The sequence below is a fragment of the Diabrotica virgifera genome, chromosome 6 (assembly GCF_917563875.1).
Source record: "Diabrotica virgifera virgifera chromosome 6, PGI_DIABVI_V3a".
Classification (NCBI taxonomy): Eukaryota; Metazoa; Arthropoda; class Insecta; order Coleoptera; family Chrysomelidae; genus Diabrotica; species Diabrotica virgifera.
Window position 1 is genome coordinate 236,420,898 of NC_065448.1, and position 23,203 is coordinate 236,444,100.

General features: G+C 30.7%; 1 protein-coding gene across 1 annotated transcript in view; it reads left to right on the top strand.

Moving 5' to 3' along the window:
- The window catches only part of LOC126887356 (atlastin), a 50,699-nt gene extending 28,208 nt beyond the window's left edge, over window positions 1-22,491 (top strand). Inside the window, exons 6-10 of the mRNA XM_050654813.1 lie at window positions 3,732-3,916; window positions 4,571-4,792; window positions 8,817-9,031; window positions 14,061-14,127; window positions 20,019-22,491. Coding sequence (XP_050510770.1) covers window positions 3,732-3,916; window positions 4,571-4,792; window positions 8,817-9,031; window positions 14,061-14,127; window positions 20,019-20,144 — 815 coding nt within the window. The 3' untranslated portion in view covers window positions 20,145-22,491. The remainder of the gene's footprint in view (window positions 1-3,731; window positions 3,917-4,570; window positions 4,793-8,816; window positions 9,032-14,060; window positions 14,128-20,018) is intronic.
- Window positions 22,492-23,203: the final 712 nt, after the last annotated feature.

Here is a 23,203-nt window from a genome sequence, read left to right on the forward strand (position 1 = left end):
GGCTGGATTTTTTCCTAAAAATCCTTAAAAAGTAGTTGTAAAATCCGAATTTTTTTTATAAAACGTGTTTGTTTGCATATATGTGGATATCTTTGAGAGGTTGCTGAACCTGAACCAAATTTTGATAATTTAAATTATAAAATGGCAGATCCAAAATGGCGGATAACTTAAAAAATAGTTGTAAAATCATAATTTCTTTACAAAATGTATTTATTTCTACATATATTTATTTTTGAGTGCTTTGATAAACCTAACTTAAATGTTAACATTATAAACTATAAAATGGCGGATCCAAAATGCGGCTTTTAATAAAAGAACATAAAAAAGAACATTTTTCTAAAACATTTATTGTCTTTATTTTTAACAGGTTGTTGAATCTGAATTAAAGATTAAAAATTTAAATTTCAAAATGGCGGATCCAAAATGGCGGATATTTAAATGAAAAACAAGTAGAATCCAATCAAACAAATATGGAATTTCATTCTTAAAAAAAAGATAAAACAAATAATTTTCAAAATAATATTAAAAATTAAAATGTATTAAAAAGAATATTTAAAAAAAACAAATTTTCGATTAGAAGGATATAATTACATATTGGAACATAGTTTTTAATTCCAAACAACTTTTCTTTATAACAATTTTCGATATTGTGAAATATAAAGGTACTTTACTCTTGAGTGAAATTCATATTTTTTGACATACCTCGTACAAAATTAACAAAATTTGATATTTGATGGTTGCATCTTATGTTATATACGATGAAGAGTATTTTATAAAGAACAACTTTTTTTCGTAAAACTGATATTAAAAAAGTTATCAATAGGTTCCAAGTTACGCAGACATACTGTATAAGAGCTAAAAAAAATTTTTTGTTGAACATTTATTATTGTTGAAGCTTATTATTAAATGTATTTTAGGTAAGTTTTGCAGAAAAAAGTTTTGATCACTCTGTATATACATTTTTTCAGCTGGTAATTTTCGGTTTTTGTATTACATTTTTGTTATCTTTCTTAGTTTTCTCAAAAATAAATTGTTTATTTCATTTTTAAACTAAAATAATTCAGTGTTTTTTAAAGATTACATCTCAAGCTTTAAAAAATAGCAAAAAAATTGTATCTATTAGTTTTATTCAAACTTGAGTAATACCGTCTTAAAGTGGTGGGAATTCTGTAAAACTACGAAGTTTTGAAAAATTACATTTTTTGAGACATCGTATTATTTGAATTAAATTTTTGAGTTTTTTTTTAATAAAACATCGTTTAGTAAGATGATTGAGAGTTAAGTTGTGCAAATTTGAGAGTTTTATAAGTAAAATTGTATTAGTTACACATTTTTAAATCATTTTTAAACAAAATTCATGTAAGGCTCACTTTCCGCCCACACCGTACTTATGTTCATACATTTTATTTCTTTTTATTACAACCATAAGATAGCTTATTTCATCTTCTTTCATGTCCAATTTGTAAAATTTCTTTTGATCCATTAGTTAAAGAATTAGATTAAAAAAACTCAACCGTGCACTTCTTCCAACGCTAGTTTACAGTGCGCCAATGTGTGTGAGAAGGGTGACTTTAGCGTTATAAATAAAAAATTACAGGAGCTAGAGATTTAATTTTAGAAAAATCTTTATATAAGGTTTTTTTGTAAAATTTTCTGAATTTTTCAATGGTCAAGTCAGTTTTTTTCTAAAAATTATATTTTCGGAGTTATTTAAAAAAACATCTAACTTCGCTGTTCATTTGTTTAATAAAAAATGAAGCACCCACTTCTCGAGTAGAACTTTTTGATATGTTGTTTATTAAACATTTCTTAATGAAATTACAAAAAGTTTTATCTTGTTTGATTTTTTCCGAAGTGAAAATCTAAATGCACTCCCCTAATTGTTTCATTTAGAGAACCTGCGGCTCTGTTTGCTATAATTACTTGATTTTCCACTTCTGTTTCAAGCTTTCCGTAGCTAGATAGTGTGATGCCTAGATATTTAAACTACATCACTTGGTCTATTATCTGACCTTCCAACTCAAATTTACATCTTATTGGATTTGCTGTTATAACCATGCATTTTGTCTTTTTTGGATAAATTAATATGTTAAATTTTCTGGCGGTTATGTTAAATTGCTGCAGCATACGTTTTAAATCATCTTCACTTTGAAATATTAGTATTGCATCGTCTGCATGGCAGGTTATTTTCAGTTATTTTTCTCCCATCTGGTAACATTTTTTAATTTTTACTTTTTTATTGTTTCATCCATTAACAAGTTGAACAATAGATGACTCAGGGAATCTCCCTGTCTTGTCCCATTGCCAGCTTCAATTGGGTCAGTTAGTTCATCTTCTACTTTTACTTATATTGTGTTTTATCTGGTAGATATTAGTGATGTAACGTATGTCATCTTTTTAACATTCGCTAATACGAATGCGAATATCCAGTTTTTGATTTTTTTTCGATTTTTCTGTTTTTGAAATTTATAATGAGCAGTTAATTGATATTTAGTATAAATCAATTTGAATCTTAAGCTTTATTAGCTAGAATAATAGTATATAAGTATATTGGGACCGTGCAAGTTCGGCAAAGCGACCTCTATTTCTACGCTCTGTACTTTTATTCGCACTTTTAATTATATTGGCCAATTATATTAGTCCTGGTTGCTGGATAATTGTCAAGGCCATAGTCCAAAAAAATAATAAGAAGAAAAAATAAGATGCAGGTTATGTTATGCAAACATAAACAATTGTATGTAGTAAATAAAATTAGTTATTAAAATGCAGTACTTTAAGCAAAATACAATTAATTAAATTTACCTTTAATAATAATTGCATATCATATCAATATTGTGGAGCAATATATAATTTTTCTGCTTCAATGACAGAAGGTATGAAATATACATCAATTTGACAGTTTCAATTGACAATATGAATTATTTAAGATAGTTGCAATATTTCTCCGCGACTCGCGCACGGTCGCTTCTCGTTTCCCTTTCCAAGTACTTGCACACCGCGAATATATAAGTATAATACCCAATAACAAACTTAAGCTTTGTTTTTAAACCAAGAGAAGTAAACTAAAAAAGACAGATTCACACCCAAGAAACTCACGTGAAATATCACCAAATACATCTTTTTTTTTTGGTTGATCATGTCGGCCTTCGTTGATAATCCATAAATATTATATTATACTAATACGTCGCTAAAGAGTTCTAAAAACATCTGTTGTTTATATATAAAAACAGACTAAAAATGTAAAAAGTAAAGGAATAACACAGAAAATACAAAAAATCGCTGATATAACTTATTTAATCTATGACATGCCAATAGTGTCAAAATTTTATAAATGTCATTAGTATCAAAATTACAAACAAACTTTACGGCGCGGGAAATTTGAATTACTCCTCTTGGTTTAAAAACAGACTATAATAAAAAAAAGATGAGAAGTGAATAGATTTTGATTTTATTAACCTAATATTAATTTTTTTCTGAAATTTATATTTGTTAAACATTTGGCGAAATGTTTCACAAATTTGGCGAATGCGAATATGCAAAAATACGCGAATATTCGCGAATGCTAATACGAATATTCGTTACATCACTAGTAGATATTTTCGATCGTTTTAATTATTCCTAGAGGTACCTCTCTTGTGTACAATAATGTGACCATGTCAAATGTCTATGTGTCCTTTATTATTTTTATCTTTCGTTAATAACTAATTTAAAGGCTTATCATTGTGTTTTAGAAATCGACGGAGAATTTAAAGATAATCTCAAAATCTTAGTCCCTATGTTACTAGCACCAGAAAATTTAGTACTTAAAAAAATTAATGGCGACAAAGTTAAAGTTAGAGATTTTGTTCAGTATTGTAAATCGTATATGCAAATCTATGAAGGCAACGAATTGCCTGAACCCAAATCTATGCTTGTGGTAAGTGATATTTTTTTAATAGTATGTTTCTAATGATCTATTGTGTCTCGATCTACATTTCGCTCTTTGGGAAGAAAAGTGTCCCAACTCAAAAAACAACTTTTTTCAGGAGAGACAAAAATATATTATTTAGATCTTAATTTAACTGTAGGTTTTAAACAGTAACTGTTAAAATTTATAAATTAAAAACGAAGATATCTGATTTAACAAAGAAAAAAAGATCCAGATTTTGAATTATGTCACTTTTCTTTTAAAATATTGGTCACTTTTTTAAACATTAACGAAAAGGATACTTCTCAAAATATACAACCGCTTTCGTGATAAATAACGATATATTCACGCCGAACGTAAGAACAACCTCAAAAGTGTCATTGTTCCGGAATAAAAAAAATTAATTTTACTGCCAAAGGAATAATGACACTACCGTCATCTTATGAAGTTGGAAGTAAACATCTATGTGACACATTTCCTGGTAAAAGTATAGAATTTTTGGAGTCAGTTTAACTGGATAAGATAACTGGAATTATGCATTTTTTGAATTGTGTCACTTTTCTTCTGGACGAGTGATTTGTATGTATAAGTAAAAGAGTTACAATAATCCTATTGAATTTCGTGAATATATCTAAAACATTGTAAATTTATATTTTCTTTCAGGCTACTGCCGAAGCAAACAATCTGGCAGCTGTCGCCGACGCAAAAGACGCTTACGTCAATATGATGGAAGAAGTTTGCGGAGGCACCAAACCCTACCTCAATACCGAATTAATCGAAAGTGAACATCGTAGAGTGAAAGAAAAAGCAATACACCAGTTCAATAGTAAAAAGAAAATGGGAGGTGACGAATTCAGTGCTGTGTATAAGACACAATTGGATAAGGTATACATTTCAGAAATAATCATCATCATTAATCCTTTCGGCTCCTCTGTAATATTTCCAGCTTCAGCTCCTTTGTCGGCAGAAATAATTTGCTTTAAATACTTACGTGCCGTGGACGCGCTTACGCGTCAACGGCACTGGTCAATAGTCATCTTTGGACCCACGTACGCGTCACCGGAGCTGAAAATGTTGAGCATTACAATCGTTCTTTCTTGTTAATCGTCGTTATTTCCATTTTATATGTAACACCTGGTCTTATTAAGGTCTTATATAGGCTCATCTTTGTTCTATTACTTAGACTCTTGCTTCTCACCAAATTTTTATTCATTCCATATGCTTTTTGCCTTTCAGAATAATTATGTTCTCCCTTTTCCAGTTTTCCCTATTGTTACTCCCAAGTAGCATTAATTAATTAATTAAAGGTGGATACTGGATACAGTTTCAGATTTATGGTTCAGTTATTAGGTATTTCTGAGTTGTTGTGTTATCCTTGGCTATCGTCATGTATTTCGTTTTGTGCTGGTTTATCTCTAGCTCTATTGTCTTCGCTTTCTTATCTAATTTTTCAACTGCTTTTCAGAAATAATACATTATTGTAATATTTATATTCGTATGTGGTGGTCTAGTATTATAATTAGGGACTGTGCATCATGAAAACCAATCCTATATGGAGGAATTCACGCACAGTAATTCAAGTTGTCACTGTATCCATAGGTGACGTGAGTTCGTGACTTGGACTTCATTTTTCAATATGAATCATGTTTCCTTATGTAGAGGGTGCTACTAGCATACTCTAGTATATTATGTTACAATAATTGCCAGTTAGATACAGTTCGTCTAATTTACTTACCGTTGCACGTCATTATCTACGCCAGAGATCTAAGTTGACATAGTTGCCAAAGTGTAAAAAATCCTGAATCCATTTTAAATCAAATAGATCACATAATTATTGTAAACGTGGATTATACAACAAAACAAATTAATATTCAATGTAAATAAGTAAAAACTTAAGAAATAGAGAACAAGAATTAAGTTATAATCTTTTAAGATTTGCAGTGCAAGCGTTTTTGCACTGCATTGTTAATAATTAAAAAACGGCTCCGAACTCTTGGCATGAAGCCGGTAGGTTTCTTTGTATATGTCTACAATAACAACTAAAAAAGTTGTCAGATACCTCGATTGTTCCAAGTCGTGATAAAATTAAGTAAAATTTATATTTTTATAGTAGAGGATCTTTTTATAGCAAAGTAAATAATAAAAACAGTAAATATATTAAAACAGATACTTATTATAGTAAAGAATATAAACAAATATGAAGTGTCATCACTGCAACTGTCAAATAAATGTTACCAATTTATGCCAAAATATCACCTTCGTTCGATTACAGTTACAGTGTGTTCCGAACAAATGTGCGTCATAAAAAGCTTTATAATCCATTTATACAAACTAAATGAAACATATTATTGTGTATTTCTTTAGGTTAACATTAATAGAAATCTTCAAATATTATTTATACGCGTATATAATAAAATATGTCTAGTGGCTGTAATTCCAGTGTACTCGGCAAAATGATTCTAAAAAAGAACACACCTACCGCCTAAATATTTCGTGTTGGTATCATGCGACGTCACAGGCTATGACGCGGATGACGTGCAACGGTTAGTAAATTAGACGAAGTATACAGCGTGTCTGTTCCAAATCGAGTCTTCAGAAGTCTCCCTGGCGACTGGTAGACTTGAAATAAAATTGAAAATAAATGCAACCTTCTAAATGTATATGAGCAATATTTTTACTTTTCGACCACTTTTGTAGGGCGGGTCCGTGAATTTTTACCAAATTTTAGTATACTATTGTACCTAGTACGTTAAAACACGAAGTAGCCTTTAGCTATTTTTAGCCCTCTAAGTAACCCTGGGCCAGAGATATGCCCCTCGAAAGGATCAAGAGCCAAGTAGACCGAATTTAACATGGTCTCATTTTTCTTGTTACAATGTCAACTTTTTGATGAAATAATTTAGTTGGTTTTATATGTATCATTCCATGTCAAATCACTCAGGCAAAAAATTTTGGATCTCCGATTTGTCTGAAAATTGGTATATAGCTTCTGCGGGACGTAAAAATAGGATATTTAAGGTCAAAAAATCTTCTTCTTTTTTTCTCAAAATGTTATTTTATGCGATTTTACATTGATTTGGTGTTTATTTAAACAAATTTGCATTTTCTGTCGTAAAGTATCGATGAAAAACATAATATTTTAATAGAAAGGACTCAAAAATGTCATTATATGGCATTATAACAAGTTATTTTGAATCAAAACAAGTTTTTGATCAAATTTTATAGTGTAAAAAACGTTAAAATACCGTTTTTTGCATTTTCCTCCATTCCCAAAATACATTATCATCGATTTGGCTGAAAATTTGCCCACAGATAGCCAAAAGATAGGACTTTTAAGTGGTTAGAAGGATTTGAATTATATTACAATACCAAAAAAGTTACATGCAGTAATATCAGACTCAAAAGTATATATTAGTCCAGTCGGGATAGCATTTGACCTTGAATGCCGAGCTGCCCAAAATTTTATTTTTCTGATCTTTAGGGGAGTCAATAGTAGCCTAAATTTAAAATCACGAATGAATTCCTCCGTTACGTTAGCAGCCATCTTGATTTTAAAGGAGAACCTGTTTTGCTCAATATCTCCGCCATTTTTAAATTTTCGACAAAAATGGTAGGAACTGAAATTGTTCCAAATAAATCGTATTTACAATTATGACAATTTCTTTTTAACAATTTTTGTCGTGAGGTCGATATTTTCGAGTTAATTGTACTTACAGTAGACGCCTATATTTTTGACTATAATATTGCATCTAACTTTTTTGGTATTGTAATATAATTCAAATCCTTCTCACCACTTAAAGTCCTATGTTTTGTCTATCTGTGGGCAAATTTTCAGCCAAATCGATTATGATGTATTTTGGGAATGGAGAAAAATGTAAAAAACGGTATTTTAACGTTTTCTACACTATAAAATTTGATCAAGAGCTTGTTTTGAATTAAAGTAACTTGTTATAATGCCATATAATGACATTTTTGAGTCCCTTCTATTAAAATATTATGTTTTCCATTGATACTTTACGATAGAAAATGCAAATTTGTATAAATAAACACCAAATCACTGTAAAATCGCATAAAATAACATTTTGAGAAAAAAGAAGAAGAAAATTTTTTGACCTTAAATATCTTATTTTTACGTCCCGTAGAAGCTATATACCAATTTTCAGACAAATCGGAGGTCCAAAATTTTTTTGCTCCAAAATTTTTTTGCTCCAAAATTGAGTGATTTGAAATGGAATGGCCCGTATACAACAATCTCTGTTTGGATTTCTTGACCCGAGCCTTTAACTATTTATTTTACCGCCTAAAAACTGAGCGTTTTGCTTCATCAGTAAGACACGTTGTCGTTAATGATTTCTTTCATTTATTTAATTATGCTGCAATATTAGAGCTCAACCAATTATTAAAAAAATATAACAGAACCTAAATTTTAAGGGTTTAACAAGCCTGTAGTTGGTCGAGAACCAAAGTACTCGCAGTTTTAATTTTAACTTTAATCCGAAGTATCTCAAATAAGGGTTTGGCAAATTATTTCATCAAAAACTTGACATTAAAACAAAAAAAAAATGACACCTTGTGCGATAAAATCGATCAATTAGGCTCAGAGATATATTTTTTTAAATATAGCTTAAAAATGGCTATTTTTGACGATTTCGAGGGGCATATCTCAGGAGCAGGGGCACCTATAGGGCTAAAAAATAGCTAAAGGTTAATTTTTTAGGTACCTACAATAATTTACTAATATTTGGTAAAAATTCGCAGACACCCTTCTACAAGAGTGGTCGAAAAGTAAAAATGTTGCTTATTTATTACTGTTTTTTATATTTACTTTTTATTAATTGCGTCGTATTTATAAAATTTGCCCCAAGGCAAGCGTTTTAAAGCAATTGTGAACCGTTAATCTGATTTTCAGGATATAGAAGACACATTTGTCCAATTCAAAGCTCACAATGAAAGCAAGAATATTTTTAAGTCTGCAAGAACTCCTGCCGTATTTTTTGCGCTGGCTGTGATGTTCTACATTGCGTCCGGAATATTTGGCTTTATTGGTATTTATTCACTAGCGAATCTTTGTAATATGATGATGGCAGTGGCTTTCTTAACATTAGGAACTTGGGCATATGTAAGGTAAGACTTTATAGATAGAAATATTTGATTTAATATGTATATATTGTTAGTTTTGCACAGGCAATAGAGTAGTAAAGGGCGTGCATTGTTGCTCCAAGTACTAGGGTGACAGTATAGTTTCCCTGAAAATTTATTCAAGTTACGATTTCCTAGCTGTTATTACATCATTTGATGAAACACGCTTTCCACTCATTAATTTTTTTAGGCATTGAAACAAATAGAAGTCGTTAGGAGCCAAATCTGATGAATATGGTATCCTCCGACAATTCGAACTTTAATTCATGGAATTTAGCCATTGTTAAAATGCTTATACCGGGTGGTGATCGTAATACAAGCCATAGGAAACTCGATGTAAAATTCTGAACTTAAATTCATGCTTTCTTAATTATTTTACATCAAAAGTCAAGCTATCTGTAGAGGATTGAAATCTGCATTAAGGCCATGGGTACATAATTCTCAAATATTTTACGGCTATCCCTACCTTTTCTGTCTTTACATGGCAAATTACGTGTAGTAAAATACACACTGGTATGGATATGTACATATTACTAGAATGTCATTCTACTTGACAATGTCATAACTAGCTTAAAAAGATGGCTTTTGAATGTTCTTGGATAACTGTTATTTTTTGTATAATTGCAAATTATTAATTCAGTTAATAAATGTGATAATTTTTTCACTAGCTATGTATTCAGTGATTGTAATAATTTATATGTACCTACAACAAAAACTAATACTCAATCGAGAAAAGAGGAAAAGTGTTAAACTGATTTTTTAATAATATATTGTTACTATGGAACGCTTACAATTTTGAACATCTTTAACAACAAAATACTTGGATCACAGAATATATCTTGATGTATTCTCTGCTTCTATCTTCCATAAATAATATACAATAAATAACTTTTTATAAAGTTCACCTCTTAAATCAATTATTTATCAAATACACTATATATCAATATTACTTAATCACTAACTCAAAATAATTCCGATTCAAGTCAAATAATTATTTAAAATTGTCACTGATTGTCAGTGTCTGACTGACAATATTCTATTTGACTGAGTGCATTGTATGACAAAGATAGATTTGGAAAATATTACCACGATCATTTTTTTCGAATCCTGAAAAAACCAATAAATATTTGTAAAAAATCTAAACACAGAATGAAAGACTAAATTATTACCGAGGGCCGAAAGTCCCTTAGAATAAATAAAAAGTTTATTTTTAATGAGATATTTGAAATTAAAAACAACACTAAATTTTCTCTTAGTTTTTCACCCCTGTAACTTATTAAAATAAACATTCTAGAAGTTCTCAGGAACTTTCGGCGTTCGCTAATAACGTAATCTTTCATTCTGCGTTTAAATTTTTTAAAAATACTTATTAGTTTTCTCAGGATTCGAAAAAAATGAATCCCCATTTGAATAGCATTGCAGCCGAAAAAACGTACCGATCCTTTTAAAAGCAATAGTTAAAATTGTTCTACGATTTAAACACATTCCAGAATTTTGAAAAATGTAATACATTTGCCAAAGTAGGTATGTGTGTAAAAATTAGCCCACACGTTACTATTTAACTGACAGTGCGCACACTATTGACTAAATAAAACATCTCTATTATTAATAATTTCTCCCCAACTGATGATATCTTATCAGCTTTATTGTTTTTAACAATAAATGATAAACTAAAAATATTGACAGTTTAAATATTGATATAATAACAATATAATAAATAAAAAAATAAAACGGGATAATACCCGAAGGTTGGCTGTATACCATCTAGTTAAATAAAATTAACATGAAGTAAAACTCCCTAGTGTAGTTGGTATATTTAATAAAAATTATAAAAAAAATTTTTTTTTTATTTTTTTTTTTAAAATCCAAACGGATTACGTTCAAAACGTTTTCGGACTTATCAGTCCATCATCAGTGAACTCTCTGTCCTTGCTAAATAGCCACAATGCCAAACACTGGTCAAGATGTATGTTCTAACTACATGGTGAAATCTGATCTACAATTTGGCTTACATTGGATGCCAACGGATTAGTACTAGGAACATGATGCTCTACTCCATTAATTAAGAGATTTTTTTATTATTAGGTCTACATTGAACTACGTTTAGTCTGTCAATGCCAGATTGACAGACTAAACGTAGTTCAATGTAGACCTAATAATAAAAAAATCTCTTAATTAATGGAGTAGAGCATCATGTTCCTAGTACTAATCCGTTGGCATCCAATGTAAGCCAAATTGTAGATCAGATTTCACCATGTAGTTAGAACATACATCTTGACCAGTGTTTGGCATTGTGGCTATTTAGCAAGGACAGAGAGTTCACTGATGATGGACTGATAAGTCCGAAAACGTTTTGAACGTAATCCGTTTGGATTTAAAAAAATAATTTTTATAATTTTTATTAAATATACCAACTACACTAGGGAGTTTTACTTCATGTTAATTTTATTTTTTAATTTTAATATAATAAATATTGTTAATTTCACTGCTTGTGGCCTAAATTTGGCGTGATACTCTGAAGAATGCATTATATTTTGAAAATTTTGGAATATGTTTAATTCGTAGAACAATTTTAACAGTTGTTTTCAATACAGGTTTCCGTCCTCTACAAATAGTTTCTGATGTCTTTTCGCGAATGCGAATGCGAATATCTACTACCGACATTCGCGAATGCGGATGCGAATGCGAATATTCAGTTTTTTTTAATTTGTTTCTATTTTTGTAATGTTTCCTAAATTTATAATGAAAAATTAATTGATATTTAGTGTAAATCAATATGAATATTAAGCTTTATTACATATGTAATACCAAATAATAAAAAAAGTGAAGGCTGAAATGTAATTATACAAGGTTAAGTTCTATCTATCTATTGCTCTTCATTTGTCCAAAATTGAACGTAGCCCTCCCCCTTATTTTTCCACTCTTCTCGGTTCAGTGCTAATCCTGTCGATCTGGTCCCTGCGTATCTCTTTAGGTCATTTGACCATCTTGTCGGTGGTCTGCCCCTTCCTCTTTTGTAGTCCCAAGGTCTCCAGTGAGTTATCGCTTCATCCCACCTTCCATCTCTTTGTCTGCTGTTGTGTCCTGCATATTTCCATTTGTGAGTAGCTGCATGTTTGAGGTTAAGTTACCTTTTCTTAATAAAAAAAGATGAGAAGTGAGTAGATTTTGATTTTATTAACCTTAAAATTATTTTTTTTTCTGGTTTTCATATTCGCAAAACATTCGCACAAATTTCGCGAATGCGGATGCGAATGCGAATATGCAAAAACATGCGAATATTCGCGAATGCGAATACGAATATTCGTTACATCACTAATGTAAACTAATTAGGAAAGCAGGAAATCAACAGTTAAGAATTTAACATTGAGTTTCCTATGGCCCGTTTTCCAATTCACCACCCTGTATATACAGTGCGGTGGAATAAGTGTTACCCCCTCTGTTAACTTGTTTATTTTAAGAATATAAGCAAAACGCTCGAACAGGTCGATTTTTAAACTAACCATGGTATATTATAGCATCAACGTTTTGAACCTTACGTGATCCCTCTTCAGGTGACAGCCATATCTTTGATTTTTTTAAATGGGAAAGTACATCATGTAACACCTCATTTAAAATACTGATTTCAAAAATGTATAATACTTTAATCCTGTTTGAGAGCGTAGGCGCAAAATTTCGGTCGAATTCTTTCTAAATGCAATCATTTTTTTTTTCGAATCCTGAAAAAAACTGTAATAAATATTTTTGGAAAATTTAAACGCAGAATGAAATATTACAGTATTCTCGATGGGCCAAAGTCCCTGTGAACTCCTATAATGTTTATTTTAATAAGTCACAGTGGTGAAAAAAAGAGAAAATTTAGTGTGATCTTTAATTTCAAATGTATCATGCAGAAGAAACTTTTTGTTTATTCTAAGGGACTGTCAGCCCTCGGTAATAATCTAGTCTTTTATTCTGCGTTTAAATTTTTCAAAAGTACTTATTAGTTTTTCTCAGGAATCGAAAAAAATAAATGCGTTTAAAAAGAGTTCCACCGAAATTTTGCACCTACGCTCTCAAAAAGGATCAAAGTAATATACATTTTTGTAATCAGTATTTCAAAAGCTGTTTAATGAGGTGTCACTAGTGATGTTGATTATAGTTACTTTCGATTATTCGTTACAAATCGTTACTTTTGTATAAAGTAATCATTTACAGTATTCATTACTTTGATTACTATGATTACTTTTGTATCTGAGTACCGGTAATCATATCGAGAATCGTATTTCTCAGTAGGTAGGTATTTTGTATAGTTATTCCGATATAACAACGACCTTCACCGATCTGTTTAAGGGATAAAAATGATTTGATTACTATGATTACTTTTGTTACTTTTTTATTTGAGTACCGGTAATCATATCGAGAATCGTATTTCTCAGTAGGTAGGTCTGTATAGATATTCCGATATAACAACGACCTTCACCAATCTGTTTAAGAGATAAAAATGATTTGATTACTATGATTACTTTTGTATTTGAGTACCGGTAATCATATCGAGAATCGTATTTCTCAGTAGGTAGGTATTTTGTATAGGTATTCCGATATAATAACGACCTTCATGAAGTAATCAGAGTAATTAAAGTAGATACAATAGTCGTTACTCGCTCCGATACGATTGGTACGAAGTAACAAAGTAATCAGAGTAATCAAAGTAGATACAATAGTCGTTACTCGCTCTGATACGATTGGTACGAAGTAATCAGAGTAATCAAAGTAGATACAATAGGCGTTACTCGCTCTTATACGATTGGTATGAAGTAATCAGAGTAATCAAAGTAACGATTTGCCTCTCTGTATAGTAATCGTTACTTTCGGTCTTCGTAAGTAACGAGTACTTTGTAACGAATAGTTACTTTTTCAACATCACTAATGAAGAGTGTACCAATATAAAATAAAATTAAGACAACTGTTTATCCTTTTTTTTAATCACTGATGATCTTTCATTTCGATTATTCATAAAGATATCTCTTTACAGGTATAGTGGTGAAATGCGAGAAATTGGTTCGTACATAGATGAAACGGCCAACTTCATTTGGGAAAATGTAAGTATTTTCATCAGTTAATTACTTAAGGTTGTGTTCATGTTACTAAAATTAATTTCGTTGTTTTATGACATAACTTACGTTTTCAGGGTTGCCATAGCGCTTTTTAATTCAAGATTTACTAGTTTTTTAATTTTTTTTTATATCATCAAGGAAAGATACATTATTTATTTAAACAGCAGACCCTTACAAATCTGATAATTATGAATTACATTTAAAAATAATACAAATTTCAAACGGTTATTGGGAAGAATTAAAACAGACTAGCACAAATAAAAAAAAAATAAGACGCCGATCCAGATCTATGTTTCTATCTAAATACAAATAGTAGGGGAGGTTTGGATGCTAAATTTTCAGTTACTAAAGCTTCATGGGGACCTATTGGGTTGTGAAGAATAGGTCCTACAACCAAAAAAGTTAAGTTTTCCAATTTAGATGTCAAAGAAACGCATTAAAATGTGGCAACCCTGAAAAATATGTGACTGATTTCATTTCTAAAAACAATCTAACATGTGTGACTAATACTAATTAATCCCATTTTTAGCATGCCTATTTCAAAAAACGAAAACTAAGAAAACAGCGTATGTATCCCCGTGATATTACTTTTGCATGTTTCAATGATTTACTGCACACTATTGCATGTCGAATCACGACTTTTTTCATTCACTGGCTGCTGTCAACGCTTAGAGCTCTTGAAAATGATAGATATAGCACTTGGTTCCGCAAATAGTTTTAATTGTCTTTGTCGCAATTATTTTGTTAATTTTTTAATGCATATTCAGCAATCTATTAGTTATAAACATTCTAATAAGCGTCTTTGGGGTTCGAAGTAAAAATTTACTGTGTAGAGGTCAGTCCAATGTTTGGACCTTAGTCCAAGTAATGAAGCTTAAAATAGGATAAAACCTCGCGATTTTTACAAAATGGATCGATTTGCTTGAAAATTTGAGAATAAGTAAAGGATAGTCCAAGGATCAAAATCTATATCGTGCTGAAAGGCGCTTTTACCATGGGGGTGGTTGCCACCTCATCTCGCGGGTGGAAATTTTTATATTTTAATCACAAAAGTTGGTAAAAACGTTCATTCTAAGCAAAAAAACCTTCTATACATTTTTTTTTGATAAAATTGATAGTTTTCGATTTATTCGCTATCGAAAGCGTTAGTTTTATATCGAAAAAATCAATGTTTTTAATAAGTTTTCTGCTAATAACTCCAAAAGTTTTCGTTTTATCAAAACAATTTTACTTAACAAAAATGTACCTTTTGAAAAAATAAACAAAACCGTTTTTGTAAATTTTCTTTAAGACTAATAGTAATCGAGTTTTACTTTATTATATGTTGGCTCTTCTTCGTCAAATGCTAAATATTGTAGTTTCAAAGTCAAAAGACGGGAAAACTATGCATTTTTCGAGGACAACTTGTTCTAACTAATTTAAAGTATTTAAAAATATCTATCTCCAGAAATAAAAAAAATCTAGCTCAAAATTTAAGTGACATAATGAAAAGAATCAGTCCCTATTTTTTTCAGCGAAAAAGTGTTCGGAAGCAACCCCCTAATCACCACCCTAATTAAAATTAGTCATTGACCTTACTTGGTCTTTTTTATTTATGTATAAATGGAGTTAAAAGCGAATAACGAATTTTTGTAGTTTGGAAAAAAATGGCCTTTTCTTCAGAATAGCAAGATTAGCATCAGAGATACAAAAAAATTATTCAATATGAAATTGTAGCTTATTTAGTTCCCAAGAACCTGGTTTGCAAAAATATTTTCTACGGCAAAAATTCAGTGAGCTATTGACAATTAAAACTTGTAATAACATGCAAAAACCACCTTTACCAACCCTTTAAAAGTCACCTCTTTTTGCGACTGAGGATTTTAAAAAGATTTAATATTAACAGGCTTATAGATCTGGTGAAAACCTACAAAATTCTTTTTTACCAAACTTTCTAAAGTAAAAAATAAAAAGTTACGGTTGAAAAATCAATATTTTTGAAAAACAAAGGGGAAACCAATTGGAAGCATAATAATGTAAGTTAGCGGTGTTTTTAGTCATTGGCCTTATTCATTCGTATTTATTTATATATTATTAATAGATTCTAGAAGTTTGACTTTGGCTTAGAATGATTAGTTTTTAAAAAACTGGAGTTAAAAGCGAATAACGGTAAAATTGCCATTTTCGTCAGAATAGAAAGATTAGCATCAGAGATACAAAAAAAATTATTCAATATGAAATTGTAGCTTATTTAGTTCCCAAAAACCTGGTTTGCAAAAATATTTTCTACGGCAAAAATTCAGTGAGCTATTGACAATTAAAACTTGTAATAACATGCAAAAACCACCTTTACCAACCCTTTCAAAGTCACCTCTTTTTGCGACTGAGGATTTTAAAAAGATTTAATATTAACAGGCTTATAGATCTGGTGAAAACCTACAAAATTCTTTTTTACCAAACTTTCTAAATTAAAAAATAAAAAGTTACGGTTGAAAAATCAATATATTTTTTGAAAAACAAAGGGGAAACCAATTGGAAGCATAATAATGCAAGTTAGCGGTGTTTTTAGTCATTGGCCTTATTCATTCGTATTTATTTATATATTATTAATAGATTCTAGAAGTTTGACTTTGGCTTAGAATGATTAGTTTTTAAAAAACTGGAGTTAAAAGCGAATAACGGTAAAATTTCCATTTTCGTCAGAATAGAAAGATTAGCATCAGAGATACGAAAAAATGTTTCCATATATAAAATTGTAGGTTATTTAACTCCCAAGAACTTGGTTTGAAAAAAATTTACTACGGCAAAAATTGAGTGAATCGTAATATCGAAAAACATTGATTTTTTCTATACAAAACTAACAGCTGCGAGGTGAAAAGCTTCGGTTCCTGGCCTACCTCTCGTATGGAACAAATATGACGTTCCCATAAAATGCTATATACGGACATTTCACATTTATAAACAGTATTAATATATATTATATCTAAAATATGTACACAATTACGGTGAATTAAAACACTTCGTTATAAATCAGGTCCCAATGGATTTTGACGTTTCAGTGTTTGAGTTTGTTGACTATCAAGCAAGTTTATTGTCAGGGCATTTCGATGGTTTTCTGTGTCGCACTTTGACTTTACAGTACAGGTTCTTATGACCAATAGTGATGCCAAATTTTATCAGAAACAGGTTTTAAGCAAATATATTTTTTTCTATAGGATAACTTAGTAATTAATATTATTGACATTTTGTGGCTGTCAGGGGTTCTAAAACATTTTTTTTTCGAAAAATAACTGAACTAACTAACAATTAATGAACTTCAACGAATCAAATGAACTAACTAAAAAATGAACTAACTAAAATTAATTTTAGGTTTAAAATTTATACTAAATTTTAATGAGGGTTTAAACACATTAAAATTAAACACATCCAAATTTTCCAAATAAGCAATCAGTTACTCAATACAATGTTATCAGTAATAATTATAGGTTTATTTGATATTCTTTGTTATAATTTAATTTAGGTGAACTGAGCATCAACAATTATAATTTATTTATTCTCAACTGTAGGACAATGTAAAACTTTACTTAAACTTGACTGACAATATATTTTATATTTTTCTTGACATTACTTCAGAACTGTCTATACTGTCATTACATAAATTAACAACCATAGAACAACATCCACTTTTAATGTTGGATATTCTAACATTATTAACCAAAAAAAGTTATTACGCATATCGATTATAAAATTGCTGATAACTTTTCGAAAATGACTATCACTCACAGAAAAAATGAAAAATATCGTTTTACTACAATGCTATTGACTGTAACGGGTTAGTTTTAATTTAACATTTTTAGGGCCCCACATTTTTAGGTCCCCGGTAATGTTCGATTGAAAATTCTTTTGAAGAAAATCGGCATCACCGCGCTAAAAACTCCCATAAGGATTGCATTGCCATATGTTCGTGTACTGTAAAGTCAAGGTGGGACAGACATTAGAAGTTTTATGTACCGAGCACTGCATTGAATTATCATTTCACTGATTGTAGGTATTTCTAGATCACAATAAATATCTTTGTTTGGCACGAACCATGGGTCGTCTGTTATAGAGCGTAACACTTTGGATTGTAATCTTTTCATTATGGATAAGTTGGATTTTGCTGCTGTGCCCCATAGTTGGATCCCATAGGTCCAGACCGGTTTGAGTATTGTACTGTATACTAACAGCTTGTTAAAAATAGACAACTTCGATGTTCAGCCCAGTATTCAATAATTTTTACGAAATTGCATTCCAGTCTATTGAACGCTTTCACGCTTAGTGAGGCGTTGAAAAGTTATGTTATCATAACTGTTCCTTTATCAGATAACTCTTTCAAGAAAGTTCCTGTTGTAAGATCATAGCCTCAAGCTTTTTTGGCTTGTAATCTATATTTAACAGCACTTTTTATTTAATTTTTTGATACTGGTTTAATTTGCACACTTGGCTGTTGGATTGTTGCTAGACTTTCATAAATAGTTTCATCTTCATGAAACTGTTTCATCTTCTGCACTGACAGAGAGTAGAGGTTGAAAAGCTTCTTCAAGATATTTTCCAAATGTATTTGCTTTTTCTTGATCTGTGTTAAAAAATATTGAAAAATATTGGTTTTCTAAATTTATACTTGTTTGAACTTGGTGTTATTGATATTCAATAAATGGATGTGCAGCTGATAGTATGTATACCTTGTGCTTAGTATAAAAGTAATATGTGCTGAGAAAAAGTGAAAGAAATCGAGTTTTTCTTTCTTTAAATTTTTTCGGCACCTGAAACATAACTTAAAGCCTTCATATTCCGCCTAGAAAAACTTTATAATACGACTGAAATGTTCGCTAAATTTCATTAGGATCGGTTTCATAGTGTTTACATAATTTTGCAATCTAGTGTCCGCAAAAAATTGCAGATTTGCAAAATTATGCTGGGCTCAAATTACGTAACTTTAAACAGCCGAAAAATTTTGACACATAAAGAAAGGCTGAAACTTTCAAACGCAATTTCAAAAATTGAAATTGGTCAACTAGGAGAGGCTAGGGAATTTTTTAAAGGTATGGTGGTGGGGTAGCCTCTTGGCGCGCCTTGTAAAAAGTGAATCGGTGAATTCAAAATTAGAACGCGCTCCAAAAATTGCATTTTATCAGATTTTTATCATCTTTTTCTGTTATCAGATTTTGATCATCTTTTTTAGTCGATATGTCAGGCGACAAGGAATTCAGATATAATATTTTCAAACACCTATTTTAATTGCAAAAGGGGATATTGAAAATAAACCATTTTGTACCATCCAATAATTGCGGCCTCAGAAAAATGGTATTCTAAGACCTAATAAATGTAACATTTCAATGGAGTAATAACAAATTTAAAAATGGATTGGTGAAGATAATTTTGAACATGCCTTTATATACATAGTTGCAATTTCAAACTTACAGTCTTGGAGGTAGTGTCAAATTTTTACGATGATTTTAGCACGGATTCTATGAATTTATTTTGGTAGATAGATAGTACTTATTTTCGCCGGTAGATTTCCGACGCCGGGAATCGAACCCGACTCGCTTTGGGTGAAAGCCAGAGCCAGGTATCCTAAACACTAGGCAATTATGAATGTAAGTCACGGAGATTTGACATATTATAGGTTGCAGGGTTTTTCCATCTACTTTCATATTTTATCTTTTCTTGCCAAAAAGCTCCGGTTTTGGGCCAGCTGACACATCATTTGTTAATAAGCTTTGGAACAACTATGTAGTTATATAAAAAAAACAGCCATGCTAAAATTCTCCGGACAAACTTGACGCTACCTCTCCGGCTATTAGCTATTTACTTTTATATAATCGCTTATGTAAATATTAATGTAAATATTGTTGTAGTTCATGAAGACACTAATTCAAGGCTACGTCGAAAACGGTATGCAGCAGGTGGCTGCAGAAGTAGCTGAGAGAACCCTCAGGAATGCCACGCAAACAACAGTAAATGGTGGTAGAAAAGATGCATGATTAGTACCTTTTAAGAAAACGCGTAAATTATTGAAAATTCCCAATGCTACCGCTACGTTACATATATCCTCGAAATTAAGGAAAAATACCGTACCTAAGTACTATCTGTAATGTATTGTATAGAATGGATTGTTAAATCTTGCCATCTTCCTTTCACTTCTATGTACAGATTTGTAGCCTTGCGTGTATGTATATATGTAACATTATTTTATTATTATATTGTGATATCTTGGCAATGTTGGTATTAGAGTAAATCTTTTTATTATTTATTATTTTATATCGTATACGTTTTTTTATTTTAATAGAAATTTCTTTACATCTGACAAAAAGACAACAAGTATGCATTTATCTAAAAATATAATGCTAGTTTTCTTTCAGTTTTGTTAATATCATTATCTTTACGTAAAATACTAACATTTAAGTCATGGTTAACCTTCTTTTTGGACAAAGTATTTGGTGGTTTCTTAGTCCTCGAAATCTCTAGATTTGGATTGATTTAATTTACATTATTGTCATTGTCAAAAAGTACATAGGGCATTGCAACATGCTGTCAAATCTAAATCAATATGGGGGCTGGTAGGCAAACCTAAATGTCATTCTATCAGTTTTCAATGTGTTTTAGATCATTTTAGTTGCGTTTCTTTGTAATTTTGTTTTGTACAATGATTAATTAACATTTTCACTGGAAGAAATAATGTAAAAAGATAATATGCCTGATTTATGTTGTGTTTTGAAGTGTATAATGCGAAGTCATCATGATAAAAAGTTCAGTTTTATTGGTTGCCATCAGTGCTACATTTTAAGCATAAACAACTAAATAAGGTTATCATCTTAGGGACAAAAACAATGGTTAAATGCTATAAAACGTCCTATAAAAATGCTAAATAACTATATCCGTGTTACTTAAGCTTGGAAAACTGTCTCCACCGTAGGCTAACACCGACCACTGGAGGAAAATGGACCTATATTGTACAAAGACTGTGCCAATTACAGAGATCCTTCATTATGGATTTCTTCAAGATTTGTAAATGTCCTCTGTAATAACTATTATTCACCATAGGTCAGTAATTATTGATTTCTAACCTTCAAAATAGTCGAGAAGTGACCTATTATTTACTTTACTATCTCCACTGTCTAGGAAAGTACTTATCGGCTATCATATGTCACTTTCCTTGCCGTCAAATGTCACTTGTCATAAATGTCAAAATAATTTATCAAATTATAATAAAAGTTAATGTAGATATTATTATTTGAAACTTAATTATTAATGATATATTATGACTAAAATAGTATACATATGTATACTCGGGAGAATGTATTTCAGCCTCGCGTCTGTAGCTTACTTTGGTAATTCCTGAACAAGCTAATTTGACAATCAATTCTCCTGGGCAATATGTAATATACTATGACTCTTAGTGATATCGACTTAGTCGTAAACCACTGGTTCTTAATAATAATACAGGGATATTCGTAAAAAAAGGTTCTGCGAAAGAGTACCATGTGCTGGGAGAAATCAACAAGCAGCACTGTTTTAGACATCAACTCTCCCTCTCTCTTACCCCACTACTTTCACCTCGATTCATTACTCGGTGTCGACCTAGCAGCCTTCGAAGATTGGGGTCACTGTCGCTCTTACAGCCAATGTAAAATGTATGCTTCGATACGTTAATTAATCGAAGTTTATGGGTAAAAGTGTATATCTCTTCAACATATTCTCAAATTGTGTAGAGTAGAGAATTCAGTGAAGGCCGAACGAAAATTCACGATGAATATGAAGGCCTTCTGCTCTGATCTTTTTCGACCATTTGCGAACATGTTGAAAATTATGCACTTTTACCCAAAAACTTCAATTAACTGACGATGAATGTCAATAGGTGAAATCAATTTTACATTTAAAAAACGTATCACAGTATGAATTTTGCATTAGCGGCAACAGCGGCCGGAACTTTAATCTTCGAAGGCTTCTAGGTTGACACTGAGCAATGCAGCGTGGCGAAAGTGGTTGGGAGAGTTGATGTGTACGGCAGTGTTGCCAGATTTCTTCCAGCCGTCGGACTCTTTCTCGGCGACATACTTGTACATCTACTTTATCCAAATGAAAGGTTTTATTATGGCTGCATAAAATTGTTGACATTTAAATTCAATTAGATTAGTATTCGTGGTTGTTGAATAATAAAAGTTTATTGTTTTTCTCTATATTAGGCGTTATGTTAAGTTAATGTTAAATAATGGGTTAAGGATTTAATAATCAACTGCCACTAAGACATTGATCAAATTGTATATACACTTACCTAAAGATTGTGACATTTTAAAGTTTAATTTTTTAATAAAGTGTAGTACTCAACTATATGCAGTTTAAATTTCCAAAATTGTAAAAAAAGAAGATCTTTAGGTACTGTGGGATTAACAAGTAGTCCAATTGAGACGTCTCTATACACAGTAATCGCCACTCTACTAGACACATGGGTACATTGAGGTAATACAGTCCTGAATACAGACTCTTCACATGTTTCACTGTTTACTTTTATGTCTAGTGACTTCTAGAACGTCAGAAAATATATAGAGACCCATTCGCGATGTTAAGTCACAATGACGACCTCTCGTGGATTTCGGCTGAACTAATATTGAGGGTGTTTTTCTTCTTTTCTTTTTATTGGTCTGCTATACACATTTGTAAAAATGTAATGACTATTTATGCAATATGTGTAGCAAAAAAACTACGTGATAGGAAAATAATCTCAACAGATTTGGATCAAGCGTCAAAAAAAAAACTCTAGAAAAACACTTTTGTTCTTAGAAATCAGAATCTTTGCAGGACCGTGTTATTAAATGGGAATTTCACTCAAACCATAAACTGTATCAACATTTGTAAAATTAATAAGTTTAGTACATAAATTTACTATTTTTAACATAATCCCAAGTATCTATCGATTGTTCGATCTTAATGTAATATTTTTAACATAAAATAAATTAAATATTCAATATATTCATATTTTTAGCTTTATGTATGTGCTGTTTTTATTAGTTAACCAAACAAAAGTTATAAATCATTATAGACG